Source organism: Argiope bruennichi, chromosome 3 (genome assembly GCF_947563725.1).
Source record: "Argiope bruennichi chromosome 3, qqArgBrue1.1, whole genome shotgun sequence".
NCBI lineage: Eukaryota > Metazoa > Arthropoda > Arachnida > Araneae > Araneidae > Argiope > Argiope bruennichi.
The window spans coordinates 44,286,962-44,297,556 of NC_079153.1; the positions used below are offsets into that span (position 1 = coordinate 44,286,962).

Consider the following 10,595-nt stretch of genomic DNA (forward strand, 5'->3'; position numbering starts at 1 on the left):
AATTAAATTGAAATTAGTGTTAAAATATCATTATATATATATATATATATATATATATATATATTATATATATACAGAGAGAGAGAGAGAGAGAGAGAGAGAGATAAAATATATGTGATAACTATTTGAAAAAATATGATCAAATGTATGTTTCAATGTACTCACTAATTCAAAAGCCTAAAAAAAAACTATTTACTATTTATCAACATTTATTTTTCTAGACACTTAGAAATAATATACAGTATGACAAGAATGTCAATGTAAATGATGAAATCAATTTTATTCAACAGAAACCTCCTAAATACTAAAGAACAGTTTTTTCTATCACTAATAAAAACATAATGTTGAACAATATACTTTTAAAGCAGAAAATTTATGAATTTTTTTTAAATGCTAAAGTTACATTGATAAAAATTACATTGAATGAATATCATAAGAATTGATTGAAGTGAGATGAAGTGGGATCGTTTCATTTTTTCACTTATTCGGTGGCAACTGTATATTGTCGGTACGGTAGAAAGAATTTTTATCTTCGTGCATTTGGTACCGGTGCTGCCTTAGCTGCATGTGTCTTATCTTCGTAGCGTTTAGTTATGGTAAGTATAAAACTATATAATGGATTCAATATTGGTAAAATAATATGATTTTTCAATTAGTTTCTTATTGTAATGCAGATTCCTTATGTTTCTGTGAATTACATTTTTACTAATTTATTGATGAAAAAAGATCATAAAGCGTGAGTAGTCATGTGCATCGTTGATATTTTGCTTTTTTAAGAAGAGATCAGAATTCATGACCATCTTTGATACGAGATTTTACTGAAATGCTTTATTAATTTAAAGTATTTTAATTAAATTACTATTCTGTGTCTTGCATTGCCATAGATTCTGATAAGTTATGTAGTTTTGTATATTCCAAAAAATTTGTTAATGATTACATCAACGCCTCAACATTTCAAAGGTCTTTCTTTGCAAGAGTGCCGTTTTTAATATAATCAGCTTCAAATCTAAGGGTTATTATTTTTTCTTCATCCAATTATTCACGATTCGTTCTTTTAACAAGTAAATGAAAATGCCCTTAGTATGTGGTTTTTTTTTCTACTAGCAACTAAGCTGCAATCCAGTCGGATGCAATTTTATAACGATGAGTTTTATATTTTTTTTAACTGGCACATAAGGCCTTGTGTTCCAAACGCATAGTCATAAATGTGAAATTAATCCAAGATGCAGCATGCTCAGAATAAACTTTGTCCCCAATCTTCTCTATTTAAGATTACCTGTGAAAATACAATTAATACAGGTTGGAGGGTTTTATAGACTTTTTTTTGTAGCATTGGAAAAAAAAATGAGAAATCTTACAAATTAACATATTTGTGAAAGATTTTGAAATTATTGTGAAATTTTTATTTTTAGCATCATATTTGAAAGCATGATTATTTATGCTGAAATTCTATTGTTAATGTAATGAGTTTGGTGTATGTAAAATTCATCATTTTTTTTTTTTTTAGAAAGATAATGCAAGAATGATTTTCTTACAAACACTGGAGGCACTTCCTTACAAACTAATCCATATTGTATTATGTTTCTATTTTTATATGCACCTGGGGGTTTTTTTTTGGATCAAGTTTTAATTTAACCATTTTCAATAACTAGAGTGATAATGAGAGAAGGGAGTATTTTAATATGTTTTGCTAAGTTATTGTGCTATGATGAAATCATTACTTCAGTATCTACCATGATGAAATATTGAACTCTCTCACTGATGCACAAATATTTGATAAAACTTAGCTTTTTGTAGTATTGCTTATTAGTGCCATTTTTCAGTTGCCTTGTTTTTTGTATTTTTTTAAATGGATAGAATTTCTGCCCTTCTTGTGTATAAAAGAAACAGTGTGAGTAATGTCTGCCGGCTAATTTGTCTAGTTTTTAGGGTTAAGAAATAAAATTGTCCCATCAACGTTGTCTCAACTGTTCACACGGGGACAATGCAGGGGCAACAGTAGAGAGACAACGATTGCGTGCAATAAAAAGCCTTGTGTGAACCCACCTTTTCATCTAATGCAGTCAATTTGTATATTAAAACAAACCCTCAGTGCTTTTCTTTTGACAAATCAGAAGTTTGAGGATGCAACCTACATCGAAAGGGAACATTTTTGAATTGCCTGGTGTAAGAGATTGTTTGCTGATTATATATATGCCGGTTATTGATTTTAGATTTGTGCAGCTGAAATACTAAAATTATCCAGTGCAAAAATTTAACAATTTTGATATACTATCTGAAATGTAAGAATTTGTTTTCAGAATTTTTTTAACGTAATCCATGTGCTATGATTTTCGTGTGTAAATGTACAAATTTCTAAAACCTTATTCTTGCAGAAGTAACTTAGGGTGAAGCAATTTTAAATTAAGTTATTCTTTTTATTATTAGTAATAATTGACATGAATTTTGAAGCAGTTATAAGATCTGGGAATTATTTAGTCAAGTCATAATTATGGCAGTAATCAGTCGTAATTATTTTCATATCGACTTGTGTAAAATTGTGGCATGTGTATATAATTGCTGATATTAAAGCTATACAACATCTAGCAGGTCATACAAATTTTTAGGTACTTGTTTAACCACTTATTAGCAATTAATCACCTCCCTCCAAATAAAAAGGGATTTCACACTTTTTGAATAGACTGTTTTGTATCTGTTAACACATTGACTACCCAAATGCACCTGTGTGTTACAGATAATATGCAATTGTACCAAACCATCTATGTTATTAGATGACACCTTCTCTACTACGTTAAAAGATAACAAAGAAGGGGTAATCTAATTAGATGGCCCGGATATCAATCGTGAGTAGTGGCAGTGAATGTGTTAATGGCATGTAAATAATGCTCTATAATTAATTTTTAATATGAATTTTAGTATAGTTTGAGAAAATATTTTGGTTTCATTTTGTTAAAAAATTTTTAAATTTAGGTGACTGTACTAATCAGTTTTTTAATGGTAAATAACATATCTTGTCTCTGTGATGATAATGTTCTGCCATATGATAAATAATGATATCAAACATTGTCCGTACTTATCTGAGAGACAATTTGGTGGAAAGTAATTTTCTGTTACTTAAGATGTTGTAGTATCAAATTATAAAATATAGATGATTATTTTATAATTTCTTGATTTATTTTTTTAGTTTAAATGGCTCAAGTGAAGACTTTGCCTCAGAGCAAAGAAGCTCTCCTGAAATCTTACAATAAAAGATTGAAAGATGATATCAAATCCATGGTTGATAATTTTATAGAAATAGTGAAATTAGCAAGGCCTCCTAGTGAGGAAGATAATGGAAATGTTATTCGACCCCTTTCAACTACTCAAGACCAGTGTGAGATGCATGTTCGAGCTGCTAACATAGTAAGTAATGGGTAGTCTTGGATTTCATTGATCTGTTCTGTCCATCATTATTTTAAGACTTCCTTTGTGAAAAGGGTTAAAACTAGTTTTAGCTCTGGTTATTTTGAATTTTATAGATTTTTATTTCCATTATTATAAAATGATACTAAATTTATATATTCTCTATGTAGTATATAGAACTCCATTATAATCTGACTAGGAAAAGTATATTTATTATGTATTTTTAGGTTGACTTTTATTTTTTATTGGGTATAAGTTTAGTTCTATTCTGAAAAAAAAAAAAAAAAAAAAACAGGAAAAGTCTCTATGATGATAACATTCTGCCATATGATTTATAATGAAATCAACCATTGCCCGTATTGTATCTGAGAGAATTAATTTTGGTCAAATTAGTCTGGTGTTCAAAACTTGGAATTCATATTTTATGAATGCTTGGAATATTCTTTGTCATGAATAAATGATGAGAGTTTTTGGGAATCTCGCTGAATTTTACTTGAGAGATAGCTTTAATTCTGATATGCATTTCTATTTTAAACTTCTGTTCTATTGGTTGTATTTAATTTATTCAAATTGTCATTGTTTCAGAACTATTTTTTATATATTTGATTTCTTTATAAATTTTTATTTTATAATTATAAACTTATTAATCGATTGTAGATATTGTAGAAAATGCATCTTAAAGCATACAAATTTACTTTTTTGGTTGATGAAAGAAATTATGTACTTTTGCCTAAATATTAACATATGTTAGTAAATATGTATATCAAACTTACTTGGATCATTCAGAGTACTTTGCTTTTATATATGTATTATAAGTATTTGTGAAAGAAACTGTTTCAGTGATGATAATATTCTGCCATATGATATACAATGAAATCAACTCTTGCCCGTACTTTATCTGAGAAATTGAGAAATATATTTTATGTAATATCTGCATGTTTCAGTACCAATATTAGGTATTAAATTATAATCCTTTTATATAAGTTAACTATTAAATAATTATAAGTTTATATGAATTATAATTTTTTTATAAGTTATTCAAGTATTCTTACTTAGAAAAAATATTATATAGTTTCATCTGTATAGATTGTTTTTTTAAACCATTGGCATTTCGGATTAGATTCAATAACATCTGCTGATGAAAAGTATTTATAAACTCTTGTGATTAAAAATGTTTTCGTTAAGATGTTGACATAAAATATATATTTTGAATATGAAATTAGGTTATTAGTGTTGAATATCTGTTTGGTTTTAACTAAGTATTTGTTAATTATTTTATTGAATTTATTCATCTGTTTTACATTTTTGAACTGCACATACTAATATATTGTGATAAATACTCGTACTATCCAAGAAACCCTTGTACTCTGATAAAGTGACAAAGATCATATTTTCTTTTTGATGTAATTACTGTCTATTCTATCACAGGTCACTATTCAATCACAGTGATATGCAGAGGAATTTTGTAATTTTACAATTTCAATAGTTTGATTTCCTTAAGGGCATTTTCATATAAGAAGACACATATCCTCACATTGATTGTTGTGTAAACAATTATTAAAACAGCATTTTAAAAATGTACAGGTGAAGAGTTGGTCATACTTTATTATAGTCTGTATTTTCTGTTGGTTGTTCAAGGTCACATTTTCTACCTCGTAATTGGTTGTCTGATTCCAGTAATGTGATAGAAAATGTGATCTTGAACTGCCTGCAGAAAATACAGGCTATAGCTGGATATCTCTCTGATGTGGAGTTTTTTGCATTAAAGGACATCTGCTGGATATGATTTTTATATTAAAATTTTGATTAATAAATGTCAAGTCTTGAATTATATGTAGTTCAGATTTCCTCATTTGGATAAAATTTGAAGTATATTTGAATCATTTCGAAATGTATTCAGGAGCCTTCTGAAGTGGGGGAAACTTTTTTTCTAACCATGTATTAAGAGGCTTTATTAAAATTTCCCGCTTCTAAGAAGAATCATTACAACTTTCAGTGATGTTGTACTCTATATGATATATAATGAAATCAGTTGTTGCCCTACTTGATCTGAGAAGTAACATGCAATTATTACTGTACAAAAATATTCCTCAAATATTAAAATGAGTGTACATATGATGAAAGATTTTGGGAATCTCTCTGATTTTATATGAAAGAAAATTACAAAATTCTGATGTACTTCATTAAGTTTAAATACTAGATTCTATGAATTTAGGCGAATGTCAATGCTGTCTGTAATACTGGGTAGTTTAAAAATATTTTCTGTCCTTTTGTTAATGTGATTATTAGATGTTCCAGCTTTTGTTTTGTCATTTTGGGGTAACTCGGGGGTTTCATGTTAAAAGTAATTAGTATATAAAGCTAAGCAATAAACAAAATGGTATAATTTTATTTCCATTTTATTGTAACAAAAATTGAACTTGTAATTTTTATTTTACATTTTTGTTGATTCATTATTTTCCCTACAAGAATGTTATTGCTAATAGTTTCTTTGGGCATTCTTATTTTATCTATATAACATTAGATTTTTTTTTTGTTTCCCTGTTTGTTTTGTTATTTTTAATGTTTTTTTTATTTGATTGTGAAGTGAACTCTTAAGAGATCCTGGTTTTTACTCTTTTACTTCTAATGTTATTCTATATTTACAATTAAAAATGCATTGTAAATTATAATTTTTATTTCTTCGACACTGCCAATATGTATGAGAATTTGTATAAATTTCATTTGCTAATCTGATTATCAAATCTTGAGATATTGTTAACATGACATTCTATCTAGACATGTACATATTCTAATTTAAGAGTATAAATTGACTCGAATTTAATTCTTCCTAAGGTATTTTCATTCCGTAATTTAAAGAAATGTATTTTAAATTCTATTTTAATACTGTGGACGATAAAAAAATATTTAATTTTATGACCTACTGAATTCCTAATTATAAATTCATTTCTGTACTTGTATAATTAATTGCAAAGAAATAAAATACAAAATAGTTCATAAGACTTTTTTTATACAGTTTTGAGTTATTTATTCTAGTTTTAAAATATTTAATGTTGAAGTTAAATTTAATTTGTTTTCTGTTGATTATGTTGAGTATTTTTCTTTGCATTGATTAATTTAATTAAATAGAAAAAAAAATTCTATGAGCCAGGATGGAATTACAATAATCTAATTGTATATAGTCATGCTACGAGCTTTAAAATATGCAGTTATAAATACAATAGATCAGATTATAGGTATTTTCATTATGCAAGTCTTGGTGATATTCTGCCATATGATATATAATGAAACCAATCGTTACTCCATCAATCACATAAATCGTTACTCAGGCAAATTATTTTATAATAAATGTATCGATGATAGTTTTTAGGAATCTTATTATTATATGAAAGAAAATTTGTATTCTAATGTATTTTATTGGAATTGAGCATAAATTCTAAAGATAATTTAAGAAAATTTATATTCTTAAGAATTCTATATTTTTTTTCTATAGCATGATTTTTCTTCATAATATTTCATTATATTTGATATGATTTATGGAGTAACTCAAAATTATAACTTTTGCTTAGTACTATTTGATGAGTTACTTAAAATAGGATTAAAACGGAAATCTTGTGAAATGTGCATGATGAAAAATTATATTTTTGATCCACTGATAAATTAGGAACTCTCTCACTGAAGCACATTTTATTAATGTAAATCTTTTGATTTAGTTGCAATTGCTTTTATTTACTGGTAATTCAATTTATATTGAGTTAAAATTCTATTCACATAAGTGAACACATTTATTAGCAACTTATATGCTTCTGTATGTTAAAATATGTTTATGAATCAATTGTGCATGATGAAAAAAATTATTTATGAGACCTGATTTAATTATGAACTCTCTCACTGAAGCACAGATCTTGTATTTATATTGATTTAAAATGAAAGATTACATAGATAAAATAGCCATTTTAAAATCCTTACTTTTCTCTATTTTATATTTGTACTAAAGTTGAGTTTCTGATGTTTTCCTTTATACTGGATATGTTCTATTGTAAATGTCTTGAAGGGTTCGACTATTTATGAAAACATTGCAAACAAATTGGTATGAATATTTAGCAGATAGAGGCTTGATTATTTGAAAATAAGCATGGTAGAATTAGGGATTCAGTTTCAAAGGCAACTCATATTTGAGTATATTGAAAATGTTTTACAATTTAGTTATATTTGTAAAATAACTGCACATGATGACTCTTCTTTCCCCGACTGATACGAAATGAGGAATTATTTAGTCTGAAGTTATTTATAAGAATCCTTTGTTCCAAAATCAAAATTTTTTTTCATGAAGTTGATTATGATTATTTCTTTTCTCAACTGATGTGGAAGTATATTAGAGTAATTGATCAATAAAGTATTTATTTTTAATGTATATTTATTGGCTTTATTACATTTAAAAGTAACTTGCTATGTTTACTTTTTCTGAATTCTATATTTTTCTATTCTGTTTTATTTTGGAAATATTCCGTTTAATTCTTTCAAATTTCTATGATGAACTTCAATATCTGTCAATCCATTGAACCTCTGTGATAAAAAAAAAGTAATTCTGAGAAATTTGAAAAATAAGAAAGGAAGTTATTTAAATAACTTAATTGGATATAATGCATTTAAAGCTTATGAAGTGATGATAAATTTCTTTCCCCAACTGATTGATCATGAGGAAACTGTTATCTGAAAAACATATTTTTGTTCAAGTAATCTCTAACTGACAAGATGATTCTGCTTGTACTAATTCTTATTGTTAAGTAATTTTTATTATAAATTTTGAGTCTTTATAATTCAGTGATGAACTTCAATATCTGTCAATCCATTGAATCTCCATGATAAAAACAATAATTCTGAGAAAGTTTTTTAAATTGATTAAATTCTTTATAATATTTAAAGACTACTTTAAACTGAGTTAGCAATAGTTTTCAGTTTCATGTAGAATGATGACTTATTTCTTTCCCCAACTGAATAAATGTGAGGAGTTTATAGTCTGAAGGAACAATTATTTTTGTTAGAATAAATTCATCGTGGCTTATCAATGTTTTTAGATTGTTATAAAAAGTAAATGTTTGTTGATTTCTAGAGGAATTGAGTTTTAAATGTAGAAAATGTTAATTTTTTATTCAGTCTTTTAGTGTTTTTGTTGATTAGTTTTCATATTTGAAGTTGCAAAGTATTTTAATATCTGCTTTTACATTAAAAAGTGTTTCCTTAAGAAATAGCTTTCGATATCTTGTTCAATATTAGTTAAAATATAAGTATATGGTTTTTATATACTGTGCATGATGAAAAAAATATTTAATGAGCTTTGTGATTAAATTAGGAACTCTCTCACTGAGGCACAGGTTATTTAATTTTGCATGTTCAAATCCTTCTACATTTCTTTAGTGTTTGTTTTCTGGGCTGACATTGACAAAATAATGCACTGCTTGGTATGAATCGAACATAAACTAGTTCCAAACTTTTTTTTAACACTTGCTTGTAGTTACAGCGTACTGTTTTATTTGATTGTAATTTGAAGCAAAACAGAACTGGTAAGTGTTCTTGTACATGCAAGAATAGTATTTTTTCAGTTTCAGAAAATATTTTCTGATCTCAAAGCTTTAAAATAAAATATCATTAATATTCAATTAAAATTTTTGTTTAATTTGTATATTTTAACATTATACTTCATATTTGCTATGGTTCTGTTGCAGTAACATAAATCGGTGACTAAAAAATAGAAGCAAATTGAAATGGAGGATTAATTATTTGATTATCTATTTTAAATCGCATTTTATTAACTTTCATCAATTTCAAAATTTTTAAAAGATAGATGGTTTTATGGAAATGTATAACTTCTTAGCCTATAGTATAAACTCGTAATGTTTAACATTGAACTTAGGCATCTCTAAAAGTTACTTTATAATTTACTGCTATATATATAATATGTTATAAGGCTTTTTTTCTAATTTTTCATTGTATGAACATTTTTAAAAATGTGTTGTTTTATATCTCGTATTGTATGTTTTATTTAATCAATGATGATATATTTCTTTCCCCAACTGATGAAAAATGAGGATTCATTAAATCTGAGAAGTTATTTTCTGTATTAAGTTGTATTTCCTATGTTTTATATTTATGTATCTTATAATTTTTTGAAACTAAAACTAAGTTTATTTTTCTTAGGTTCGTGCTGCTGAATCGCTGACTAAACTAATATCAGACATAAAGCAGTTTCTCATATTAAATGATTTTCCTTCTGTCAATGAAGCAATTTCACAGAAGACAAAAATGTGCCGAGCTGTACAAGATAATATTGATCAAAAACTTACAGCTCTGAGAGATGACATGGCATCTGAATTGTATGATCTCGAGGAAGAATATTATTCATCTGCTTTTAAGTTAACACCTATGTTTTCATTTGATAGTGTCATTAATCATACATCATAAATCGCTAGATGTAAGGAGATTCATAAGATGTAAATAAGAAGTAATATTCATCAGTATTTATATCATTTTTTTTGTATATTGGAGATTAACATGAAGTATTGATGTATATTTGTTTAGAATTATTCAAGCTGTAAATCATGAATATTTGGAGAATTGAAAGTTTTCATGTAATTGAATGGTAACATTCACTTGAATGATCTGTAAAATTTTATACATGTATTAAACTAAAATTTTATACATGCCCTTAAAATCTTAAATTTTAAAAAATATTACTATTCCTAAATTTTCATTCTTGAAATTTGGTTTACAAATGCTGTATATTGTTGTAAATATCAGAGAAATGTTATTTATTAAAATATATGTAAATAAATATTTTATTAAAATCGTATTTTTTTCCCTTTTATACTGACTATTAATAATGAAAGTAAAAATACAATAAGGAATACACATAGCTAAGCTATTCATAGAATTTTTATAATCTTTGAACAGAAATTAGTGTTTCCTTTAGGAATAAGAAATTTTCGATCTAGCATTACATTATAGTTTAAGGAGAAAACATTGAGGGAGTTATTTGCATAACCTTTTAAGCCCTGAGGCATAACTGAGGTTTTCATTTTTCTTATTCTCCCAAATAAAATGCAGGCATTGCAACAATTATGAATGTAGTTTGCATTTTTCATCAATAGATGACGTTACAATTTGCTATTTTTTTCATATCAATCTTTTAATTA

At 26.3% G+C, this 10,595-nt stretch overlaps 1 protein-coding gene across 1 annotated transcript; it reads left to right on the plus strand.

The window, feature by feature from the left end:
- Positions 1 to 486: 486 nt before the first annotated feature.
- Positions 487 to 10,118, plus strand: LOC129963742 (mediator of RNA polymerase II transcription subunit 22-like). Its single transcript, XM_056078274.1, has 3 exons — positions 487 to 596; positions 3,185 to 3,402; positions 9,601 to 10,118. Exons 2-3 carry the CDS (start codon positions 3,190 to 3,192, stop codon positions 9,862 to 9,864), a joined length of 477 nt encoding a protein of 158 aa, XP_055934249.1. The 5' UTR covers positions 487 to 596; positions 3,185 to 3,189; the 3' UTR covers positions 9,865 to 10,118.
- The last annotated feature ends 477 nt before the right edge of the window (positions 10,119 to 10,595 follow it).